We start from the raw sequence: 26,192 nt of genomic DNA on the forward strand, positions 1-26,192 counted from the left end.
CAATTTACAGGAAGAAGTGGGCTGGAGGTTTTATCATAAGATATGGAATAAGCTAGAGAGAGAGAGAGATGCTTATTATCATTGACCTCAGAATTGTGTGAATATCCTAGCAGGTTTTCTCAACTCCTGGATAGAATATGACAATTTTGATGAATAAGTCTACTTGTTTTACTTTTTCTTGGGTCTGCTATTACAATTTCTAGCTCATTTAATTAAAGAGGCTCATTTCTTGAATACTGTTTTTGTTGCTCTGTTTCTGCACACTAGTCTAGAGCACACATTTCTCCTTCCTTGGACAATTCCCTCTGTTGGAGAGGAAATGTATTTGGAAAAACCATTTATAAGGCACAAATAGCTTGATAATTTCTGTGATTTTTTAAAAAAAATTGTGGTGAAAATAACATGAAGAATTACACAGATTTATTTCCTTGTAATAAAAGCAGAGTCTGGCATGCAGTTATGAAAGGACCAATTTATTAATTTCAACTACAAAATCTGGAAACCTCGTACAGGGCTGAAAGACTGAGGAAAACATTGTCTATGCAACATGAATTTGAACCGAACATTTAACTTCAAAGTGAAACAAAAATTTAAATTAATGTTTGATATTCATCATGCAAATGGCTATAACATCTGTACAGAAATGCACATTCTTCACTTTGATGGCCAGAAGTTTATTTACTTTAGTAACACTGTAATCTTTTGCTGAAAGAAATTCGCCACTCAATGTAGATACTGCTGTGTAAGAAAACAATTGTATTATTTTCTGTTTTTGAAACTTAGTGTCATAGAATAAACTGATGCATAGATTAAAATGTTGCACTATACTTTTAACTTTAAAGAGGTAAGAAATTGAACTAATTGGATTTCATAAAAGCTGATTGAAGGGAAAGAGGTACTTCTATGGAAATCCAGCTTGCCTTGTGGGGAAAAGATTTAAGAGAACGAAGAGTAGTTGCTGGCAAGCAGGAATCATGCTAATATTCAATACTACTACTACTACTACTACTAATACTACTACTACTAATAATTTTATTATTTATACTGGGCTGAGCGGTTTAGGGTTTTAAAGGTCAGCAGCAACACTTTGAATTGTGCTCGGAAACGTACTGGGAGCCAATGTGTGTTTTTCAGGACTGGTGTTATGTGGTCTTGGCGCCCGCTCCCAGTTACCCGTCTAGCTGCCGCACTCTGGTTTAATTGTAGTTTATGGGTCACTTTCAAAAGGACTGTGTCTCATATATATTGTACATATGATATTAATGCTTTATTATTTACAGTGGTGCCCCGCAAGACGAACGCCTCGCAAGACGAAAAACCCGCTAGACGAAAGGGTTTTCCGTTTTGGAGGCGCTTCGCAAAACGAATTCCCCTATGGGGTTGCTTCGCAAGACGAAAAAAATCTTGCATCCCCCCCCGCGGGGTTTTTTCCGCTTTTTCCGCCCTTTTCTTAAGCCGCTAAGCCGCTTATCAGCTGTTCCGCTGATAAGCCGCTTAACAGCTGATCGCTGGAAGCCGCTTGACAGCTGTAGCGCTAATCCGCTAATCTGTCAATGGGCTTGCTTCGCAAGACGAAAAAACCGCTATACAAAGAGCCTCACGGAACGGATTAATTTCGTCTTGCGAGGCACCACTGTATTCCAGTAAAAGAGATGCGGGTGGCGCTGTGGGTTAAACCACAGAGCCTAGGACTTGCCAATCAGAAGCTTGGCGGTTCGAATCCCCGTGACGGGGTGAGCTCCCGTTGCTCGATCCCTGCTCCTGCCAACCTAGCAGTTCAAAAGCACGTCAAAGTGCAAGTAGATAAATAGGTACCGCTCCGGCGGGAAGGTAAACGGCATTTCTATGCGCTGCTCTGGTTCGCCAGAAGCGGCTTAGTCATGCTGGCCACATGACCCTGAAGCTGTACGTCGGCTCCCTCGGCCAATAAAGCGAGATGAGCACCACAACCCCAGAGTCGGTCACAACTGGACCTAATGGTCAGGGGTCCCTACCTATTTATTCCAGTAACATATTTTGTCCAGTATTCTGCAGCTTACATAGGTTGGCTTCATATGTTTGGGTTTCCTTGTGAGTGATGAGAGAGATATCTTTCTTTAGTAGCATTATCTATCTCAAGTAATGTGCTCCAGCTTCCAGAGCCATTGTACAGTAGGGAGCATTGCTTCCAAGAGACCACAGTGGAGAAACAAGTGGTACAGTTTTTACAGTGGAGTCCTGTGTTTGTTTACTTGGATGTATGTCATATTGTTCCAAACTATGAAATAAAATGTTTATTTAGTTTTTGATGACTGCATCTCTACTTTGATCAGAATTTCACTGTGTTAATGATGATATATGCTTCTTCCTTCTTTGACGACCACTCATAGCTGAGTAAGATTGTCTTCCACGAACACAGTCTTAACGGTATATCCGTAGGTGACTGTAGAGGCCAATTCTGGATCCACATGTCCTTCCACAGTAGGTTGCCGGGCAGGAGTTGATCATGGTGAGGGTTTGCCAAATGTGCCTTTCTCTTAGCTTGTTTCTCTCTTTCGTCCTGAGTTCGAGTGTCTTCAAAGTCCATGACACCTTTGGTAAAGGCTGTTCTCCATTTGGAGCTCCCGCAGGCCAGTGTTTCCCAGTTGTCTGTGTTTATACTACTTTTTTTTAAGGTTTGCCTTGAGACTTTAAACTTCTTTTGTTGGTCACCAGCATTAAGCTTTCCATTTTTAAGTTCAGAATAGAGTAGTTTCTTTGGAAGACAATAATCAGGAATCCAAAAAACATGACCAGTCCAATGAAGTAGATGTTGAAGAACCATTGCTTCAGCACTGGTGATCTTTGCTTCTTCCAGTACACTGGTATTAGTTCACCCGTCTTCCCAAGTGAAGTTGTTGTGTAAGTTCAATTCCTCCCACTTTACAGACTTCCGCAGGTATCCCATCAGGTCCACTGGCTTTGTTGTTTTTCATTTGGTTTGTTGTTTTTCATTTGGTTTCATTTGGTTAATATGAACAGCTCTCCCAGATTTGGAGATCCTGCAAGCTCATCTCTACTTTGTTTTTGTGGAATTTGTGAGAGGACCTCGGCTTGAGTGTTCATTTGCACCTTGGCTTCCTCACTTGAAGCCTGTGTTGAGGTATAATCTTGATAGCCATCGTGATATGTATTAATTGGTGATCTGTCCAGCAGTTGTTGGCACTCGTCATAGCTCTGGTAAAGAGCACATTATGGCAATCTTCAGCTCAATTACATAGTCTAAGAGGTGCCAGTGGTTTAACCGAGGGTGCTTCCATGATATATGCAGAAGTATGCTCAAGTGTGTTCAGTGGGACTTACTGCAAAGTAAGTGTCCATAGGACTGCATTTTTGTTGTGGCATAAGTGCTTGTGAACTGGAGTCCACTTAGAGTTAACCTACATACAGGTGCAAAGGCCAGGAACTATACAGCATAGAAATAGGCTTGTGGTATTTCTGTGCAGAGTGTATTTTTATGCAAGATAAGAACAGAGTGTCCCATTCACAACAGCAGTGCTTGGGACTGTTTCCATAATATTGTTGTGAATAGATCACTCCGTTCTTAACTTGTAGATGTTTGGGCTCTACATAGAAATATGACGTATCTCTTGTTATCCTTTGCATTTTTCTGTACCTGAAACCTTTTGTCTGAATCCCAGACATGACTACTTAGCCCTATTGTGTCCAGCGAGGCTTACTCTCAGACACATTGATCACACTGGCTACAACCTTCCCGCTTCACAATGGGTGCTTTTTTATACTCTCTTGTGTGACTGCAAAATTAATCTCCATACCTTTTTATGAAAAAGCAGGATCTTGTTCTGAGATCTGAGAGCTCAGGGTGGAATATATGGATAAAATTAACAATATAATATCCCAACCATCTCTTTATTGTTAGAGCTAATAATGTCAGTTCTGGGATGCAGATGGGGATCTACCTTTAAACAAAAATGTGGCGTGGATTGATAGGTTTCTTGAGGTCCCCAGCCCTTTCATGTATTTTTAGACAATAGGGATGTGTGGCATAAGGTGTGGAAATTTGAATCTTCAAGGCCTGTTTTGATTCTCGCATCTGGACAGGCTTGCAAGGTGTTTTGAAGGCCTTCTGTGAGAACTTTGCCTTGCTGGTGTTTGGAAATCAGGCATTTCCCCTGAAACAGATTGTCTTGATGGCTCCTCACCCTCTCCCCTGCGGAGATGTGGACTGTGTGTTACCTCTTCAGTAGTTTTATAGAGGGAATCCTACTGAGTGCACCTGGCATTTATGGACAATTACATCAGGGGCATGTGCAAACCTTTTGGTATGCTTGAGTTTTTCAAGGGATGGAAATGCACCACTCCTTTTTGGTTTGTAGAGGAGTTTGTGCCTAAGAAATGAAAACCGTTTCCCATAGTGGAAACAAGTGTGCAAAAGAACTGAAGCCCAAGAAGAGAACCTTGAAAGATGGGCACCAACTTTGTGAGCATGTGAACAAAGACAAAAGTTTAGAAGATGTTTACATGTGGCTGGCATGGAGGTGCTCAAGAGATGGTACTGGGGCCAGGCCACTTAGTTCCTTCTGAGTCCCCTGTAGGACAGAGTTCTCTAGGGTGAAGGCTTATAAAGGAGAAACTTGAACACTAACAAATCACAATTTCCTTTGGAGCCCTTGCAAGTGGTACAGAGTAAGTAAAATGAGGTGGTGAGCAAAATACAAAAATTGAGAACACCAAAAACTGAACCGAACATCAGTTTTAATTGGAGATTCCTCTAAAAGTGTGTGTCAGTGAGGTTGTAATTGGGGGTGGGGAACACTGTTCTCTGGTGCATCTTTTGCCTTTTAAGGATACCTATTTATCTTTACCTATATTTATCCTTATTTGTAAATAATACAAACATTACAAAGGCACTAGAGCTCTGCAGCTTGACTTCTGGATTCTGCACACAGGTCTGATGCTGTCTCACCTTATATTTTGTTTCTTTATATTGGAAAACCTTATTTAATGAGTAAAGGAAGTGAAGATAATGGACGCTGATGGGTGAAATCTAAAGACCTTTTGGTAACTGTGATGTGTTTAACTGTGGTTTGAATTAAACAGTCTTCTTCCAGCTGCTGATATTCACAACATTTCTGACAGTTAACTATACATCACACATTCTCATGTCTATTCAATCTAAACATTGCTGTTTTAAGGAGAGTCCAGAACTAAACCACAGTGCCGGAAGCAAAGTAACAATCTAGCACCTCCACCCTTAACACATTTATTTGCAAGCAATTCACACTGATTTCATTGGAATCCATTTCCAGGTAATTGTGTTCAGCATCTCAGCCTAATGTGATATGGACCTCAGTTCTATGCTCAGTATAACCCGGTTCTCATTCAGGTAGTAAACCTATGCATGGGGTCTCCCACTTGAGGCAGCAGGTGGGGACTCATATGGCTGCATAAAAATTTACCTCGATGGCCAGGAGCCCTTTCAGCCAGAAACCTTTGAGCTGAAAGACCTAAGGACAGTTTAGTTTGAGCCAGATTCTCCTGGTGCAATGCCAAGGGTCTCATTTTCTCTAGTGCTTGCTTGCCAGCATATGAAATGCACCAGGCAGGAGTTGAAAGAGGGGCTCTTCTAAAGCTCTTCAGTCTTCAGGAAGGGGGCAGAGCCTGGGAGGGGGTAGTCAGGTCCCTTGAAGCTAAGAACATGTTGGAACTAGTCATGTGCTCTGTGTGATCTGTCCAGAGTACTGAAGGACTCGCTGCAGATTTTCCTTTCCTTTCGGTTTAAGGATTATTAATCTCGACATGTAGATCCTGGCTGTTTTTTTTGCCTGCTTTTCATTTCTGCTCCAGACGGTTCTGTTGGACTGCTTCCTGCCAACTCTTCCCAGTCTTGGCAGGCTAGGACACTCCTTAACATCTAGCATTTTTGTTTCCTGAGAATCATGTAAGCCCTCACCCTGACTGCAGTCAGAAGTAGTCCAGCAGACACATAGGTTTACTACTTCAGTGAGAGTTAAACTTTACTAAGGAAAAGTCTAGAGACAGTTTTATAAATGATGGTGTTTTAAATTATTCCAGGTGAATCAAGCTAGATGTGATTTTGAGGATCCTTGTTTCACAGCTCTTTAAATTTATTTTAAAAGTAGCCCTTGAAGCAATACCATGGCACCAGGTGTTTTTCCCTATCGCATTTTCCTGATCTGAATTTGGCCCAGTACATTGTGGAAAACAGTACAGGAGAAAATACTTTTGACTCTGCCCTTAGCAGCATGGCCCTGCTGATCCAGAGGGGAGGACATGGACCAACAGATTCACATTACAAGGAAGGGGATTCCTGCTAAACACTGGGAAGAACTTTCTGATGGCAAGAGCCATTTGACAGTGGAGCAGCCTCCCTCAGAAGGTGACAAACTCTCCTTTGTTGGCGTTTTTTAAGCAGTGGTTGCATGGCCATCTGTCAGGGATTCTGTCACTGTGATTTCTGCATTCCAGGGAGTTGGACTCAGTGACCCTGGGTGTACTTTCCAACTGTACAATTCTATAACTTTGGGGACCCCATGACAATTTTTTAAAGAAAGTTTAAAAGACAAAAAAAATAAAAATCCACTCATGGGTTTTTAGTGTCTTATACAGTTGGCCCTGAGTTTCTAATCTGAGATCCACCTTCAAATTAATTAAGATTCAGAAGACCATATGGAAACTCAAAATTTAAATATCCAAAGTTTTGTGAGGGGATTAGAAAGCAAGCACATTCCTAGATGATATAGAAGCATATTTCTATCACATTTGTACACTACTTTAGTGTCCTTGTCTTTTTGTGTGCTAGCAGTTTGGGATTAATTTTGTGTTGGCTTCAGAAGCCATACAGTAGCCAAAGAAAAGTCTATGACATGACACTTCTAACCTTTGATTACATGGCTTCCGCTCTCCTGGATTTCTGAGCAAGCGTGCGAGTGCTAACTTCATCTTTCATTATTGCAGATAATTGCATCATTCTGTTTATAGCACAGCTACTGCATGGCTCCCAGGTTACCTGATTCCACCATTTGTATGATCTTTTTCTGTGCATGGATCTATGAGGCAGTCTTGGCACTGTTTTAGGCTGTAATCCTAATCCCATTTACCTGGGAATAAATCCCATTGAATTCAATTGGATTTACTTCTAAGTAGATATGGTTTGGATTCCACTCTTAGTTGTCACATTTTATTGGCAGTTGGAGTTTACAGTTATTATATTTTGTGTTGTAGCCCAGCCTGGGATCATGAACTGATGAAGGGTGAGACAGAAAGGGAAGCAATAACCACAATAATTTATACTCAATTGGACCCAGGACATCTTCCCTATATTTCAGTTATCCTACCAGTTTTACCACCATCACAAATAAACTCCCTGAATCGAAAAGCTACCAAGGGTGGAAGTTTCCTTGTGAAAGAGATAAAGGCCAATGAAAATTGGCTCAGGTTGGTCTGATTTCTTGCTGTATTTCAATTCTCAATTCTTGCTCCCCTGCACTAAATTCATCAACCTCCTTTCCTAGCGACAATAGCTCATTAGATTAGTTGAGTATTCATGGAGATTTTCATCTTCTGAGTCATACAACTCTTTTATTCCCTAAAGAATTTATTGTGTAAGAAAGGAATTTCATGTCTTTGTAGTTTTAGCTGGGTTTGTTGAAGCAGTTTCTGAAGTTTTCTTGTAATACCTGGGGAGCCAGGTCACAGATTTACTCCCGTTTCTCAAGAAAATTGATCCCTTTTGGTGCCTCTCGCATGGTGGTTTTATTCAGATATTTTCTTAATCTTTTTAACCTCTTCTTTTCAATAACATCTTCACTTGGCTGCTTAGCGTGTTTCCCAGAAGCTAGATGTGCATATTTTAGTTTAATTCTTTGAATGAACCAAAGTCATTTACTATTAGTATGTGGCTTCCAGGCTTGTCCCATCAGGTTTCCATCACTCACTTGTTATATAAGAGAAAGCTAAAGTTACAACTATATTGGCCCATTTAGCAATTGGTGAAGAATGCTTTTATGCCCATTATGTACACTCTTTTTCTCTTTCATGACATTTTTCAGGGAGGGGGGAAGCAGATAAAATTCAGATAGGTCGGAATACCAGAATTTTAGTGTGTTTTTCTTTGCAAGGCTGAGCGATTTGAGGATGATACATCTTGACATGTGAGTTCCGGAAATGTATGGAGTGATTGTAATGTGAGCAAGGCTGGCTTATGCAAGGAATTTTTCATGGATGTATATCTCCGGTTGTATAAGGTGACTGCACTTAGCTGTTATTAGTTATCAGTTGTGTGATATATTTGAACATCCTTGAGTTTGAGATGATCATGCTACAGGTAACAATATTTCCAGATGTACTTTTAACCCTCTGTTGAAAGTGCCGATAGAAAAATTTACTGTATCAATCTGGTTTGGGGCTCAAATATACCCCAAGAAAGCCATAAAAATAAAATAACTGAGGGAAGATATTAAGCATGATACCATATGCAAGAATGATAGTATGCCTTTGCTGAAAAATGTCATTTTCCAGCAAAACAAAAGGGGGAAAAATAATTGGGTCAACTGTATCTCACCTACAAGAACAGGGTGTGATCCCATGGGTTATCAAAAACATATTATAGCCTTAACATACATATAACATAACAGTTACATAAGTATAACTGCAATAATCATGACTTGCAAATTACTTGTAAGAAAAATAACAAAGCTCATAGACCTTGCAACCAACCATACTGTTCAAGTCACTAACACACAATTCCCACACTTCACAACTGTATGAGTAGGAGATACAAAATAGGTTGCATGAAGCACGTCATTGCAGCCATTTTCCGTCACGGAGTTGATATCCTGACTGATGGTCTACTGGTGATCAGTTGTTTTATTCTGTTCAGAAGCCTGGAGGCCACTGAGTGCAAATGCTGGCAATCAGCTGATTGTCCAGGCTTGCAGAGCGCTATAGATCATTGTGATGTCAGGTGACTGACGGTTGTGTGGCACGCCCACCTGTCAAACCTGACCTGTTTGGGAGATAAGGATCCCTTCTGCCGGCCAGCTAGACCCATTTTCACACCCCTGTTTCACACAGATCATTTTGTACAAAGTAAAAGGTAGCCTTTCCCCCTACTCCCATTCCAATACTTGGATGAAAGGCTGCTTTTGACTCTGAAAGAGCAGGCAGACTGTGTTATCTCTGATCTTAAAATGTCTCTCCTACTGGTTTTTGTTTTTTTACAAGCAAAGGAATTTTATCTCCTGATCAAATTAGGAGATAAAGCTGTAGGTGCTGGCAGGCCACTTCCTGCAACTTGCTGGGCCAGATCCAGCTGCCCCTGGACTGAAACCTTCCATGTTGTACATACCTGCATTCTCAGTAGATATTTGCAGGAAAAATCTAAGTCATCTAGGGCCAGAGAGCTTTAGGGAACAACTTCTCTCATATAAATCCTTCGTACAATAAGCTCATATGATGGGGCCCTAGTCAGAATTCACCAAAAGTTTGGGCCTGGTGTATAAATACATACATGCGGGACGCGGGCGGTGCTGTGGGTTAAACCGCAGAGCCTAGGACTTGCTGATCAGAAGGTTGGCGGTTCGAATCCCCGTGACCGGGTGAGCTCCCATTGCTCAGTCCCTGCTCCTGCCAACCTAGCAATTTGAAAGCACATCAAAGTGCAAGTAAATAAATAGGTACCGCTCCGGCGGGAAGGTAAACGCCATTTCCGTGCGCTGCTCTGGTTCGCCAGAAGTGGCTTAGTTATGCTGGCCACATGATCCAGAAGTTGTACGCCGGCTCCCTCGGCCAGTAAAGCGAGATGAGTGCCGCAACCCCAGAGTCAGCCACGAATGGACCTAATGGTCAGGGGTCCCTTTACCTTTATACATACATGCAGCGAAATATAGTGGTTCACGCTGCAAGGTGATTCATCGGGCTGCGTTGTTTCTGAAGGCAGATAGAAGTTCACATTTCTTTTTAGAGCTCCTCTATATTAAAGAATCCCCTCAAGTAGAAAGCTAGCATGGCAATCAAAATATTAGGCTATAATCTTTCTCCTTCATGAGCTATTCTTCAATTGTAGGGAGTTTCCTATGTGGAACAGCATCAAAGGGTGTATCTGCTGCCTTGGTACATGCCATTCTTTCACTGCAAATCTAGACTTAGCCGCAGGTAGTGGTAATAAGGATCAGAGTATCCTTGTGGTGACGGCTTCATCCCTGAGCAATTCCCTCTGAAAAAAGAAAACAGTGAAAGCTCTGTTGTTTGGGGTGGTTTACTATATCAGGAGTACTGTATTTTGTGCATGTGGCTGCTATATGTTCTATTTGTTTTTAATTGATACTGCCTATCTTTTATGTGTATATGTGTGCGTATTTAAACAGTTTAAATTTAAGTTATTTTATACGGCTTTGATGGATCTGCTTTCAGAACAAAATGCAGGTTAAATGTGTTGGTTTTTGTAAAAAATCCATATGGAATTTTCATTCTTCTGTTTACACTTTTTTACAGATTCCTCTTTGAGTAGCCTCTTATAAGAGACTAATGTTACTTGAATCAGATACAAACTGAAATGTTTGAATCTGGGAATGGTATTACATACAAGTCTAGTGTTAATTTCTTATTTTTCATGGTTAATGTTAAAAAAAATCAGATGAACTAAAAGCAGTTAAAACAACTTCAGTTGCAACAGATAATGTTCCATTTCTTGAAGCTGCAGTTTAGTGGCGATCTATCTTTAAAAACCTACATTGGCCTGGATAAATTGATTTTCTTTCCCTATCAGCAGGTGGAGACAGGAACATAGACAATGCACATCAGTCTTTTTATAGCATGTGTGCTAGCTTTCGTTTAAAAATGTAGGCAGTTGCCACCAGATGGAAGCAGCTCCATGCTAGCTATTTTGAGATTTTTCTAAAGCTTCCAGATTATGCTACATAAATTGCTCCTTTACCTAAATTCTGCTAAGCCCTTCATGTGAATACAAGTTGTTTATTTGAACAAGTCCATCATGGGAATGGGTAACCAGCATTGTATGTGATAACTCACTTTTGGAATCCCTTCTCTGAAGTGATACTGGGGCCATTACTACATAACTCTGTAGAAACTCTTCTGTACATTTTCATTTTCTTCACTCCTTCAGGGTAAGAACAGAAAAATGGATAAGATTTTTAAAAGCTTGATGATGTTTCATGTTTGACAATTGAAAAGAAACTGGGGAAAGAAATGTTCCTCCTTGCTTTGACCTCTAGAAGTAATCCAACTGCCGTAGATAAAGTTATACAATCTTCTTGAATAATTAGTGCAGAAAATGTATCCATTATTTTTTACACTATTATCATGTGAAGTGGCTTTTTCTTAGTCCCCTCATGATAGCCACCTTCTGTATTGCAAGTAGCAATGACTCATTTTCTTAATTTTTAATTAATGTGGTTGACTTCCATAATCAATCTTGACTACAGATGTCATCATCTACTATTCTCCCTTGTTAATTTTTGGGAACCACATTTGCTGAACTGTTAAACAAAAAGAGACAACACTAGGGTTGCCATATGACAGGAATTTCCTGGACATAGCCGGTATTTGGTCGTCGGAAACAGTGTCCAGGCAGAAATCACTTAAATGTCTGGGAAAATACAGGCATATGGCCACTTTAACCTTTTGAAATACAGTGGTACCTCGGGTTAAGAACTTAATTCATTCTGGAGGTCCGTTCTTAACCTGAAACTGTTCTTAACCTGAGGTACCACTTTAGCTAATGGCACCTCGCGCTGCCACCATGCTATTTCTGTTCTCATCCTGAAGCAAAGTTCTTAACTCGAGGTACTATTTCTGGGTTAGCGGAGTCTGTAAACTGAAGTGTCTGTAACCTGAAGCGCCTGTAACTCGAGGTACCACTGTATGGCAACCCTTAATTGTTGTTTTTTGTTATTAAAGGGTGTTGGTGGTAGTATGATTAGCAGGCAACATTGTCCATTGTATACACTCACTACTTTTGTTTCTTTATCATCTCTCATCACCACACTTAAGAATTCGTTGGGCTAACTATTCTTACTCAGTTTGCATGTTTCTGTCTCTGATGCTTAGAATTCAATTTGAGATTGCAAAGGTGTGCACATATGCTTGAAATGATTCCCATGGAACTCACTGGGACTGCCTTCTGAATAAAAGTGTAATGGCCCACTTGGCCTAGGACCCAGCTAACACAGAGTATACCCCAAACTCAGCCCCTTCCCCTTTCCCCCTAGCTACCACCAGACAAGGAGTCCAATATTTCCACAAGGCTTCCCCTTATCAATCGGTTTCCAAATATCCCTGTGATTTCTCTAAGTAGCGAGTTCTATAGCTTCTACATGTTATATATTCCTGTTACATGAGGAGTGCAAAGAGAAAAGTAGCTGCGTCTTTAAAATTGCACAGGGTTCTCTGGGACAAAAGGCACTGGAAATCAAGATTGTCTCTGCTAAATTAGAGGACAGTTGGAGAGCAAAGAACAAAGCATTTGAGAAGCTATATTTTTGGAGTTAGATGGGTTTCAAGTGATGAATCCATGTATTCTAAATGCTTTCCCTTTGAATCAGTATGGCTAAGAAGTGCTTGACGTTGGCTACTGCATACACCTAGTGGCTGTGCAGTGTGATGGCAACATGCAAAAGAAGCTAATGTTGCATTTATGTGAATGAGAAATTTACTTACAAAATTAGGTTTGTCATTGATTTGATTTAAATGATAGGATTTCATGTTTCACATGTGTTGTGTTGATAAGGTAGTGTAGACTAAGACTTAAATATCTGCAGAGGGTCCTATAGATGGTGTTTTAATATGGACAATATTAACTATAGAAGCTGCAGTAGTTTTATAGCATCCTGGAGCTAGTGAGTAACTCATTTAAAAAAATAAATAAACATGGGCAGTGTGACAGGTTTCGTTTTTCAGTTGAACTGCTTTTTGGGATAGTAACAAAAATATTGTTCAACACTGAATGTTTTTGGATTGAGGTTACCAGGTCACCAGTAAATTTTTAAAAACTATTTCATACATTTTTAAATGGCACTTCAAAATTACAGCTTAGGGTTATACTTCTACACAGTGCCATTGGGATCCTTTGATATTTATGATATACAACTGACTTATATTTTATGTTCTATTTTCAAAAATCTTCCCTGTGATTTAAAGTAACACGAGAGATCAAACAGAAGTGGACGAGGCGAATATAATGCTTTTGCTGAAATGAAGCGGGTTCCCCCTAAGCTGTAAAGTATGCAATTAATGGTAGAAACTTCACTGGCAAGATACAGTGGTACCTCAGGTTAAGTACTTAATTTGTTCTGGAGGTCTGTTCTTAACCTGAAACTGTTCTTAAAGCACTGTTCTTAACTGTTCTGAAGCACCACTTTAGCGAATGGGCCGCCATTGCACGATTTCTGTTCTCATCCTGAAGCAAAGTTCTTAACCTGAGGTAATATTTCTGCATTAGCGGAGTCTGTAACCTGAAGCATATGTAACATGAAGCGTATGCAACCTGAGGTACCACTGTATTCCCTCCCAACAACAGGATTAGTGCATTTGTATAATAAATAGAAGTTAATATATTGGGGTGATATAATTTTACTGTCACCAATTCTGATACATTTTGAAGACTGGCAGATGCTGGTAGAGTTTATTAAATATATTATAATTGTGATAGTATTGTACGTATTGATGTGTTGAATCTCTGAAAAGAATCAGAGGATATTTTCATTCCCCAAGGGTGTCTAAATTGCTCTTGTCAATCTCACTTTTCCGAGCAAACCACATGTAAAATCTTGCATTTTTAAGTCCCTTTTAAAACAAGTGTTATCCTACTGAGAACTGAGCCAAAGAAATGAATCCTGACAAACTATTTTTGTTAGATCTCTTAGCACATTCATCAGAAAGGGAAGTGAAGAAAGAAATATAATCCCTACAGTTTTTATTTCCTTATTATTGAAAGGAGAGAGAGAGAAATGGGCTTTCCTCATAAAGTTTGAGATTCAGACATGTAGCTAAAATTAATGCAGGGTGTCCCTGCTCCCCACAAGTACAATTCCCAATTTTGCCTCCTTGTGCTGCTTCCAATGTTGTCAATTCATCGCCAGACATAAACTACCTTCATGCTCCTAGTCTGAAACCTCTCAAGGCAGTTACTTTGCAGCATATTTTCCAGTGGTAGCCATTGACAGTGCTGTTGCTGGAGAGATTAAGAACCTTGTTAGATCAGAGCAAAGGCGTCTCTAGCCCACCATCCTATTTCCTGCAGCGATCAACCAAATACCTTTGAAGAGCCAGCAAAGAGGACAGGGACTGATGGATCACCTTTTTCTGTTTGATGCCAGACAGTTCCATCCCATTTTGTTGCTGGTTGTTTTTTTTTTAAAGCTATACAAAAAAGTCATGAACTTATGAAGGTCTTTGAGGATCCCATGGAGGAGGCAACAGTTATTTGCTCTCACTTGTGTTAGGTCATATTCACTTCAGGACTTGTGCCTCTTAATCCAGCAGGTTCTTCAGCAAACCATGAGTCATCTCACAGATGAGCAGGCAAGCAAGCCATGGTTTGTTTCTCCCAAAGCTTATTTTGTTTTCTAGCTACTCTTGACTTGTGTTTTGGTAGCCTGACAAACAGTTGTGGCCAGGTGGTAAAACAAACCATTGTTAAGCAAGGCTGCTGGGTTTGGACATAATGCCAAACCATAGGCTTTTTTAAAAAAAGCTATGGTTCATAAGACAACAACAAACATCATGGTTTGTTTCCATAAAACAAACATTGATTAACCTGCTGGACTGAGTTTGCATATTAGTGCTTTCCTCACTAAATGTACTGGAAAATAGATTCACAATGAGACAGCTTACATTTATATGGTCAATATGGATTCACTATTCTATATTTCCAAGCTATAATGCAGTCCATGCCTTGAAAGAGCAGCTGCCTTATTGACTAAGAAATAGAAAATGAAATAATTTTTTTTGCAGTGGAGTATTTTCTGATAGTTCAGAATATTTTTTCAGCTGATTTCATGTTCATAATGTGGATGGGGTAATATACATATATTTCTTTATGCCTTTGCAGGGGACAAAAGTAAGAGGCTACAAGTAAGGGGAATGAGCAATTGATTATCAGTATCAGAACTGGAAAGAAACTCATCCATCTTCTAGTTCTTTTGAACAATATAACTTTTCCCATAAGACAGAGATTGCTCCAGTCTTTTCATTTCAGCCTTTGAAGTTTGCCTCTTGTTGTGTGGTGAAGGATGTTCTCTTTGAGGATTTCTTCAGCACTGAACTAGTCTTCCTCCCCAAATGATAAAGGCATTCTTCTTCCAAAGTGCTGTTGTCAGTTTATAGCAATAAAGTACTGGTCCAAACCAGAAGCAATTATTAGGGATACTTTATCCTCCTGGAAGATGTGAATGTTTGTGGAAGATTATGTTCTCTGGCTCCTTTCCATTGGCTTGGCAGGAATAGAGGAATCTTTAGAGTTTATGTTTCAAGATGTTTTGTGTTGTCCAGTCATTTTGGTCTGCATCTTCTTCAGAGAGCCCAGATGACCCTGCTCTTCTCATTCTGATGTAATTGGTAGATACTCTTAGGCTATGATCCTAAATAATTAGTTTTACGCAGCTGGGTAAGAATGAGGCACAGTCTTTCCATTAGTTTCTACACATGGGCTATATTGACTCCCCAGTGAGATTTTTTGGTCTTAGAACACTCTGCATGGAAGTGGCTGGAAGATATGAAACTTAATTTAGTGTGTTTCTTTATTCAAGTTTTTTTTATGAGTCCTTTTAAAATACACTCTTTCAGTTTTTCATCTTGTTTTAACTTGGTTTCAATTACATCTGAAACAGATTGTATTCAACCTATGTTGAGATCTTTTGATGACTTTTGCACCATTTTGCTTTAAAATATTTTTAAAAATTAAGCACATCTGCAAAATACTTGTCTCTGAAAGCAGCCCCCCCTTGTCTTTTGTATGGCATAATTTCATTAAGTCATTAGCGGCATTCTTTCAGGAAATAGTGGAGACTGGATAAGAGAGTTTGATTAACATTTTTCTAACGTAATATGATTGCAGGCTCTGAGTGTATACCGTATTTTTCGACCCATTGGATGCTCCGTCCCATAGGACGCACATAATTTTTTTGGGGGGAGGGGAATAAAGGGGAATTTTTTTCCTTTATTTCCCCCCCAAAACCAGGTTGGGGAACAGTGGGATGGCGGCACTGCGCCTCCCCGCTGTCCCCCGAGCTTGTGGGGCTGGCCGATGTCAGCCCAGCGCGCGGGGCGCTCTGCTTCAGGGCATCTTGCGCGTCGGGCGGCAGGCTGCTATTCGCAGTGTGAGAAGCCCCGCGGGAACTCCCGCAGGGCTCCCCACACTGCGGATAGCAGCCTGCGGGCTCCCCAGGCTTGCTGATAGCTTCCTGAAGCCTGGAGAGTGAGAGGGGTCGGTGCGCAAGCTTCAGCGAAAGCCTGTATTCGCCCCATAGGACGCACACAGATTTCCCCTTCATTTTTGGAGGGGAAAAAGTGCATCCCATAGGGCGAAAAATACGGTGTGTATATATATATACACACACACACACACACACACACATATATGAGAATGATTGGATTATATCTTTCAAAAAAAGGGTCATTTCATTTTCCCAAGGCCTTCTACTTCCTCAATGGAACTTCTCTTCCCACTCCTCTCCTTGTGTGCCCCCTAGCCCCTCAATCTTCAGAAGGAGAAGCCCAAAATCGATTGAGGGAGCATGGGGGGAGGAGAGAGAGAGAAAGATCCATTGAGCAAGCAAAAGTCCTTGTGTGAATAGGGCAACCTTGCTGGATACAAACCCTAAAGGCTGATCCACACGTCCTCTTTCCCCCTGCCCAGACAGCACAGGCCCAAGTGGTTTTCCGCTTGTCCCGTGCTTTCTAGGCACAGGTCTGAGCAGCTTTCAGTCCTGTTCCCCCCCCCCCACTGCTTTCCCCTGGAAAAGCTGCTCTTTAGTGCTGATTCAGAGCAAACGTCAATCTATGGAAAACCCAATTGACATTTGCTCCAATTCAGTGGTAAATAGTGTTTTTTTTTCCTGGGGAAAGTGGCAGGACAAGCAGAAGTCTGGCTGATCCTTCAGTCTTTGCTGCCTTGACAGCAGTCAACTACTTTAGAAAACAAGGAACTTTGCTGACTTCCCACTCTGCTTGGAAGTACCAGTTGGAAACTGCACTGGATCAATTCTTCATCTGATTCATTGGACCTCGAATGAACTTTACATCCTGAGGCTATTTGGAAATAGTAGGTCTTTGCTTAGCACAACTATGATCTGCTCAAATTTAATTTGTTCTCCTCAGTGTTCTTATTGACAAGGAGTTGCTTTTATAGTAAGGATGGGAAAACAGTAGCCCTTCGTGTCTTGTTGAACTCCAATTCCCATCAGGACCAGGCAGCATGACCAATAGCCAGGGATGGTAAGAACTGTAATCCAACAACACCTGGAAGGCAGAAGGTCCCCAGTCCTGTTTCAAAGCATTAATAGCAGTAGGTGGAGATGGTTGTAGAGATTCTCTGATACAAGAGCCAAGTGTTCCTACTTGGCTCTTGTATCAGAGTAATGCTGGTCTTACACATTTTCATACCAGAAAGAAAATGGCAGAATGGCACACCTTACTATCACCCACTGATTTTAAAAGTGGAAGAGGTCTTTCAACCAACCAACCAACCAACAAACAAACAAACCAAGAAAAATTATGCCCTTCTAGAATTTGCTTGCAACTTATTAATTTAGCTCCATGATAAAGGGACCTGTTAACTTCCTATTTTAGGTGTACACTTTTCAAGAAATTCAAAATTTCTTGGATAAAACTATTCTATTGGACAAAGTGTATTAGTACACGGTTGTAGATTTGCACATTTTCAGGTTGCATAGGATTCTGTAGGCAAAAAAGAAGAGTATATTTGCAATTGGAAACTTGCTGCTTTACCTTGCCAGCCAACGGACGTTATCATCTAGAGCTTGTTAGATCACTGACAATTCTGTTTGTGATTGAAACTTTAAAAATCCTATCTGATGCAGAAATTATCACAGGTTGTTGCTCTATTGTTCATCCTTTTGTTTTTTTCCAGGTTGGCCTTCATTCTATGATGTGATGGCTTCTGACAGAATTACATTCACTGATGACTACTCCTACGGGATGCACAGGGTTGAGACAAGCTGCAGTCAGGTCAGTTCAGACACAAATAGGTCATTCTCATCTTAAAAGGTTGCCGAAACCGTAGTGCGTGTAGTTTCTTTACATCTGAAGTTCTGCAAAATTCTTAGTTGCCAAAAAGGCTCATTAGGGTTGTATGATGAGCCACAGGCATGACAGCTGGTGGATAAAAACGAAAGTCAAAGTGCTAATGAGAATCTGTATTGTTATCTAGGTTAAGCGTTATTTAACAGAGCATGTATAAATGACATCAGAGGGCTGTAGCCTACAGAAATGGTCTTCCAGGAAGGCATCTCTTCAAAGTTCACCTCTGAACTCTGTTCTCTTAAGCCTAAATGAAGATAGTCTAGACGAACATTGAATTGACTCTATATCTGCAGATTGCATCACAGAGCATTTGCTGAGGATCACTAGTGACAATGGTCAGGGTATCTTTCAGGCCACCTCTATGTCCCATCTGCCCAAATAAGCAAGTGAATAATAATACCAGACACTTGTCAGTTTCCCATTATCTTTCTCGTTCCGTCTCCTTTCATTCTTTGTCATCACCAGCCTTCTGTTGCCTTAATGGCTCAGTCCTAACTAACTTATCAGGGGAGAAGGTTTGTTGACCTGGCAGTTAGTGAAGGAAACGCTTGGCTAACCTGCAGCTAGTTTCTTCCACCGAGAATGCACCAGTTTTAATCAGAACTTAAAGTCTGATCTCCTGCTTTGTTTGCTTTAGATCAACTGGGAATCTGGAAGAAAATTCGGATAAATGAGCTCTCTGAATAAGCAAGGGGCCAACATATTGTGTGGCCACTTTCAATTACTCTTTCCAGGAGGGTTTTTTGGGGGAAGAACTTTCAATCTGCTGCAAAACAGTGTTCAATAGGTTAGCGTCCAGCTATATCTAGATTGAAATGTTATCTGAGATCCAAGCCATAGTTGTATTTGTATTCAGTGGTATACTGCACTTAAACAGGTAAACTTTTAATCATACAGTGGTACCTCAGGTTAAGAACTTAATTCGTTCCAGAGGTCAGTTCTTAACCCGAAACTGTTCTTAACCTGAAGCACCACTTTCGCTAATGGGCCACTGGAGCACGATTTCTGTTCTCATCCTGAAGCAAAGTTCTTAACCTGAGGTAATATTTCTGGGTTAGCGGAGTCTGTAACCTGAAGTGTATGTAACCTGAAGCGTATGTAACCCGAGGTACCACTGTATTTGTATTAATGTCACTTTATAATTAGATGTTTGCCTGTTTCTGGGATTTGTATTTTGCCTTTCACTGCAAACAAGTCCCGAGGCAGCTCACAATAATATCAAGCGGTAAATTATACTAAAACTTTTGTTACTTTTAACACAAAAAGCCCTTTAGTGATAGCATAGATTTATTGAAGATCTCTGGAATTTCTGGTGCTGTTCTGCATTTGCTATTTTTATTTTATTCTCTGTTTCTGGTTTTATGCTGTGTTACGTTTTATGGTTCTGTTATATTATTTGCATATATGGCTTGCAGCTTTTATTGTAAGCCACCCAGAGAACTTTTTTTTTAATGGAGGAGGGGGGGCTTGAAATACAACAAATAAGTAAATAAATAAAATACAGTATTAACAACCGGTGAATGAAAGCAGCATACCAGTATACCAGTATATGTGGCTTGTGTCCTCCCCATAGTCATTACCACACCATACAATGCATCCATTATTCAGTCATTTATTCCCATCTCCATGAATCTAACAATATGAATCATACATCCAGCTGCAAAATGCTATTGTTTTATTACATATCAGAATTGCACTGGGAGTTTACTTGGTTAAAGCGGAGAGCAAAATCCTTTTATTTTATTTTTTTCCCTTTTAGGGGTGGGGGGCAAAATCCAGCAGATGAAAGAATTAAGTACACTTCCCATAAACATTCTAACACCTGTTTTGCTCCTGTGCAAACATCTTCCTTTGGAATGTCATTGATTTAGGATACAAATAAGTGCTTTGGAAGAAAATTGCCTTCCTATAAAACAAAAGCATCCTAAATATTGTCTGCGAAACAGCTTTCATGGTTTTGTTAGAAATACATCACTGTGGAAATATGAGAAAAGTCAAATATTTGTGACAAGAAAATGTTAATTGCAGGTGCACTTAGGGAGTAATATTAAATTGGTTGCACATTCTTCCTTCCTTTCCTATTCAAGGGCTATTTCCCTTGGAGACCTCTGCAGCTATTACATTGTACCTGTAGAAGCCAATAACACTGTTTAATCACAAAAAAATGGGTTGCACATTGATGTGCTGTGACTAAATCACTGGCAACCATCTGCACAGATCTTTCTTTATCTCATAGTAATGGGATTATTGTGTGTAAAGTCAGGAACTCTGAGAGGTGAAATACGTTCTCAGTTGGCAGACAGCTAATTTCCATGTCCAAACCGGCATGTACAGTAGACAAACGTGGTTTGAGAACTGAATTCAGAATATGGCACAGTAGTCATATGCTTGTCTTACCAAACCAGTGTTCAGCTCATGTCTGGCAGCTTAGCAGTGGCACTGTAAGTGTGGGACAACTTGCACACTACACATTCATTGAGATATTCACACAAATACATGTGCCGAATTCTCTGCAGTTCTAGATCCACTCAGCCCATATCTACAGCATGCCACTAGGGTTGTACAAGTTGAAAAGTGACACAATTATCGCTCCTAGCAGTCAGTCCAGTTTGCAATCTCTCCACTTTCCTGCTTATGGTAAAGGCTGAAATTTTTGCAAACTCTCAGTATGGTAGCCAACTAAGGTTTACTCAAGGTAGACCTATTGAAATGACAGGAGATGGCTAACTTAACTCCATTAATAGCAGTGGGTCTGCTGTGAGTAAAACTTAGTTGAATAGCACCCTGCAGCCCATTTTACATAAATTAGCCACCACCATGGTGCAGACCTAACATTGCAGCTACTTGGAGAGCTGTAATATATGAGCCCACTGCCCCATCCACACAGCTTCTCTTGAACATAGTGGTGCATTGGTGTGTGTGTGTGTGTGGTGTCCTGTGTTCCGTGATCACCCCTGGGAAGCTGCATGGTCTGGTCCTCCCTCCCTCCATGCAGCTGTGACTACAAGACCTCTCTTTGCATACGAGATTTTAGCAAGTAGGAACTGAGTCTTCAGCGGAACTCCAGTGTGAAAATTCTTTTATGTGTGGGCTACAAACGCAATTGATATAAGATTGACCAATACTATGAGGCATCGCATTTCCGGGTTGATCAAGCTGATCAAGTTGAAGCGGGCTGATGCAAAGAGTTATTTGGAAAAACTGTTTTTTGTAAGAGGGAAAGCTAAATTGATCAGGCATCCAATTGCTGCTTAACTTCTTTCACATTGGAGTTTCAGAAGAAAATTACGGTCATTAACTTTCTGCAAGGAAATGTAGGGGTAGTAGACTGAAACCACACTTCATACATGTGTAATTGTCTGCCATTCCAGAAATTCCCTTCTCTTGTGATTCTTGCTTTGTTTCTTTATTCCTGATTGATCACTTGTTTGCCCTGGAATCATCCTGTGGTATCTTCAGTATTTTAAGTTGGCTTCACAGTGTCATGTTACTGGAGTTCAAAGGCCCTGGAGGGAAAATGACTCGGATAACAACACCTGGGAACTCTCTTCTAAGAATTTGCTTACAGATGTACAAGGTGTTTCCCCCCAACATGAGTCACAGAAGCATTAATAAGTATTTGTAACCTGAAAGTTACATGTTTGATTAGACAAATTCTTTTTGCCTAGCATGTGTACATAATTCTTTGGATTCTTCTCCCATGACCTGAGCTGACATCAAAAGCTGTTAAAAAGTTTTGCTACAAGGAAAAGATAAAGCCCGTGCAAACTTGCTCCTTTCTGGCCTTGTGGGCTCACTCTTGCTCCCGCCTTTTATTTCAGTTGCCAGTCTTTTTTAAAAAAAGTTTAAATAATTTTATTATGAAGAATTCAAATCATTAAACACATTTGCATGCATACACACACACACACACCCTTCAATATTGTGTGAATTTAATTAAAATTAAACACATAATTCTGTATGTTCAGTCTTAAACACCAATCATCAAAATCTTTCTACCTTTGATTTTTTTTTAAGATTATGACCAATACCGATGCATTTACTTGAGCAATGCAAAATGGGCAGACCACCTCAGTTTTATCTGGATTGAGCTTCAAATTGTTGGCTCTCATCCAATCCATGACCGAGGCAAAACAATGGTCCAGCACTTCCACTGCCTCACCTGCAGGTGTAAAGGAGAAGCAGAGCTGTGTGTCATTAGCATATTGTGGACAATGTGCTCCAAAACTCTGAATGACCCCACTCATCAGTTTCATGTAGATGTTAACTTGGTTGGCCTAATAAAGGTATTGCTATACTAAATATTTTGGATTTTTCTTTTCTTTTTAAAGAGTATTTAGTCAGAATATGTTGTTCAGGCCTCAACCTGCCTTTTGGCATCTTCAGGTTTCGATACCACAACTTAGCATTGGTACTTCACATGCTTTGGTGGCTCTAAGCCTGCGTGATAAGAACATTCTCTTTTCAGATGCTGGCATCAAACTGTGCATGTCTGAAGTCCATTTGTAAAAACCAGACTTCTCTTGGATGACCGCTTATATTTTCACATTACTGGCAACTAGAAAAAAAAGGCAATGGTTGACCCTCAAATGCTTTACCTCCTGATTAAATTTAAACTTCAAAACGAAGCCCATATCTGTGACTCTCAAAGAGAAGCCCATATACTATTAAAGGTTGTTGTAAGTGTTTTCATTATGCTTATTGATACTTACTAATGAATACAAATCATGCTCTTCTATTTCAGTGTGGTGCTCACCTTGGACATATTTTTGACGATGGGCCTCGTCCATCTGGCAAACGATACTGCATAAATTCAGCTTCATTGTCTTTTGAGTCTGCAGACAAGAATCATGCTGAAGAAGGAAGCATGGGCGCGACTTCTGCCCAACCAGACAAGACAGAGCTGTAGGAGGAAGATAGTTTCTCACAAAGCTTATTTTCCTAGATGACTCTTAAAGAATGTTATTCTAAATTGCCTTCTACCTTATATGTTAAAAAAAACAACCACAGAACCTTTTATGGATATTCTGCACTATCAGTTTTTTTGTGTATCAAAATGAGGCCTTGTGTGTGCCAATGTATTTTTGTTATATAATCACTTACATGCAGTGGGGAACCTCATAACAAAAGGGTATTTAGCACTATGGGTTATTAATCTCCACTTAGTGCTTTGTTAAAATAGGTTTGAATAATATCCCTCCTTCTTTCTGAGGGAGCAGGCTATAGTTCATTCATTGCAGAACTGTACTGTATATACAGCAGTCTCCTAATATCTCATTACTTCAGTGATTTTGCTCTGATTTACATGACATGTGTACTCGACCATCTTTCCATTTGACACATCACCCAACCTCCATTATGGAAGTGTGTGTTAGTTAAAGAGCGGCGGGTCATATCCAGCCCATCCTTTTGCTGTGATAGGGCCAGCTGGAGTGGATAGCAGGCCTTTGCCCCTGAGTCTGTTCCTCCAAGTTGTGATGAGTATTTAAATGAATATGGATGGAAACCTGTTTGTTTTAACCAGTAGCAACCAGCACTTTTACAGGCCTGGTCTATCAGCCAGAAGTAGGTGAAAGCGAATAGTAGGTCACTTGTTTTACTAGCCCCTAATGAGGGTCCTGCAAAAACAAAACATCAACGAGCCAAAGAGGATTCACAGTGTAGCATGGACTAGTTGTTTTGTGGGTCGCGCCTTGGAGCATGCAGTAATGTTGCTAATTACTGCTCCGCTTTCAGGTTTTGTCCTGGGAAAGTGAATACCTCATTGAAGAGGTACAAACTTCCCTACAATTCCCCCTTACAATGTTTGGAAAGGCATTAGAAGGGATGCAGTTCCCTTTCTTTCAAGCAGTTTCAATGTGCAATTATAAGCACCAAGTGGCTGTGCCTTCTCATGTGCAAATTTACAGCAGTGTGTTGCTTGAAGAACAACCTTACTATTTTCCAGCTTGTATGTGTGCTCAGTCTTATTTTCTGAGCGCATGTATGTACAGGAAATGCACAAAGCCGACAACCAAAACATTAAGAAATGCAGCAAGAAGTAGACATGTCCACGAAGACGGAAGCGTTTTAAATGGAAACTTGTCCCAAGGCCTTTAGTGAGATCAGATTAGACGTTTTTAAGCCTTCTAAGGATATGACCATCTACTTTGTGCTGAAACTTCCTTTTTTACACTGCAAGAAAACTGTCTATAGGTAGTGTGTGTGCATATATATATATATATGGTTGAAGCAGAGAATAGCTGCATTTTCTAAACTCCATACAAGTACTGTACTGTTTAAGATAATTTTGTTGTAGAATATTCAATTTCAATATCAATAGATACTACCTGACATATCTAACACCGAAGCCCTGTACAATAGGTTGAAATTGCAACCTTTATAGCCTTATAGCTCAAAAGCGAGAAAAAAAACTTGTTTGCTAATATAATTGAAGAATAGACAGATGTAGAACTTCAGAATGCAACCATATGCGTAAGAGAACAATTACTCCTGTTAGCCTCACTGTTCATGTATGCAATTATGTACTTTCCAGTTTGTGCAGTCCTTCCTTTACAATGGCAGAGAATTTTCTGTGCTTCATGTCATTCTTTTGCTTATTTCCCTCTCCCAAAGGGCTGTTCTTATTCCTTGCCTTTGTTGGAAGAGAAGTGAGTTTTCTCCTATCACATTTTCTGCCATAAATCTCTAATATGCAACATTTGTAAAAATGTGGAGCCTACATGCATTTTGCTTTTCAGATCTCTGCTGTAGTTAAGGGTTATCGAGTTTCAGCATATTTCTGTCTTGCATTAAAGAAATATATTACTAAAACTTCAATGAGCAATAATGCCAGCTGTCCATCGGTAGATTTATATTTGCAGGATATGGAATGCAATGAACTGAATCAATATGGCTAGGTGTATGTGATCTGTAAGAGTGGAACACTGTTAGCAGAAGAAAGCCATTGTTCTTTCTCTGTACGGAACACTGGGCAACATTTTTCACTATTAAGGCTAGTAGGGGATATAAGTATGACTGGTATTGCAGAACTCAAATGCAGGTCATCTTGTTTATGTCCTTGGCAGAGGATCTCAGAAGGTGAGCACAATAAATAAGCAGGGAGCCCATTGCTTGGACTTCATTCTTTGTATTGTATGGGTGCGTGCAACTACTGAATGCAAATTATATAAGAACAGAGAACTGTATTTTATAGTATCCAATCTATATTATATAGAGATTTGCAGAGCTTAATATATAAATATCAAAAGATACTTGGAAAAAAGAGAAAAATAAAAGTATTTTATTCATTTTGGAAAAAATCGAACTTTTCCTCAGAATTATAGTTTGCTTTTGAGACAGTAGTGTTGGATTTTTCAACGAAGGGTATCTTTTAATATATTTCTTGTACGCTGGGTATATAATAAAGTTAATTTATAAATAAATGCCTCTGTTTTTAATGGTTATGAGCTGCATTGTGCCCCAGCCCTTTTCCTCACCTGTCAGTAGCGGTGACACATCAACATTTGAGCTCCAGCACCCTTTCCAAGATGAATAGGTGGAGCAAAGGGATAAAGCACACCCAAATTCCCTGCATGTGGTTATGACCCTGGGGAAATATTTTCAAGGATTCAGATATAACTTAGGGGAGGGAGCACTGACAGAAGTACTCAGCCTCCACCTTAGCAAAAAGACAGAAAGAAAAAGATCTTAGCTTATTGTGTACATTATTGTGTTCTTTGGGTCTGTTCCATAAAGATAGCACATTGCTTACTAAAAGGAAGTCTTGCCAAAGAAGTTCTAAACTACAGCTGAATAATTTGGCCGGAGATGTTTTCTTGCGGATTGGTGTCTAGGGAAACAGATTTGGAATGCCCTATTGTTTGCAGATAAGCTCAGTTTGAGAAATCAGCAACACAAAAATTGGGTGA

At 40.1% G+C, this 26,192-nt stretch overlaps 1 protein-coding gene across 4 annotated transcripts in view; it reads left to right on the plus strand.

The window, feature by feature from the left end:
• Positions 1-25,706, plus strand: part of MSRB3 (methionine sulfoxide reductase B3) — a 64,810-nt gene extending 39,104 nt beyond the window's left edge. For all 4 annotated transcript variants that reach the window (XM_081928120.1, XM_081928121.1, XM_081928118.1 and 1 more), the window contains 2 exons: positions 18,110-18,207; positions 23,027-25,706. In XM_081928120.1, coding sequence (XP_081784246.1) covers positions 18,110-18,207; positions 23,027-23,191 — 263 coding nt within the window. In that variant the 3' untranslated portion in view covers positions 23,192-25,706. The remainder of the gene's footprint in view (positions 1-18,109; positions 18,208-23,026) is intronic.
• Positions 25,707-26,192: the final 486 nt, after the last annotated feature.

Source organism: Podarcis melisellensis, assembly GCF_964234715.1.
Source record: "Podarcis melisellensis genome assembly, chromosome: 10".
Lineage (NCBI taxonomy): Eukaryota > Metazoa > Chordata > Lepidosauria > Squamata > Lacertidae > Podarcis > Podarcis melisellensis.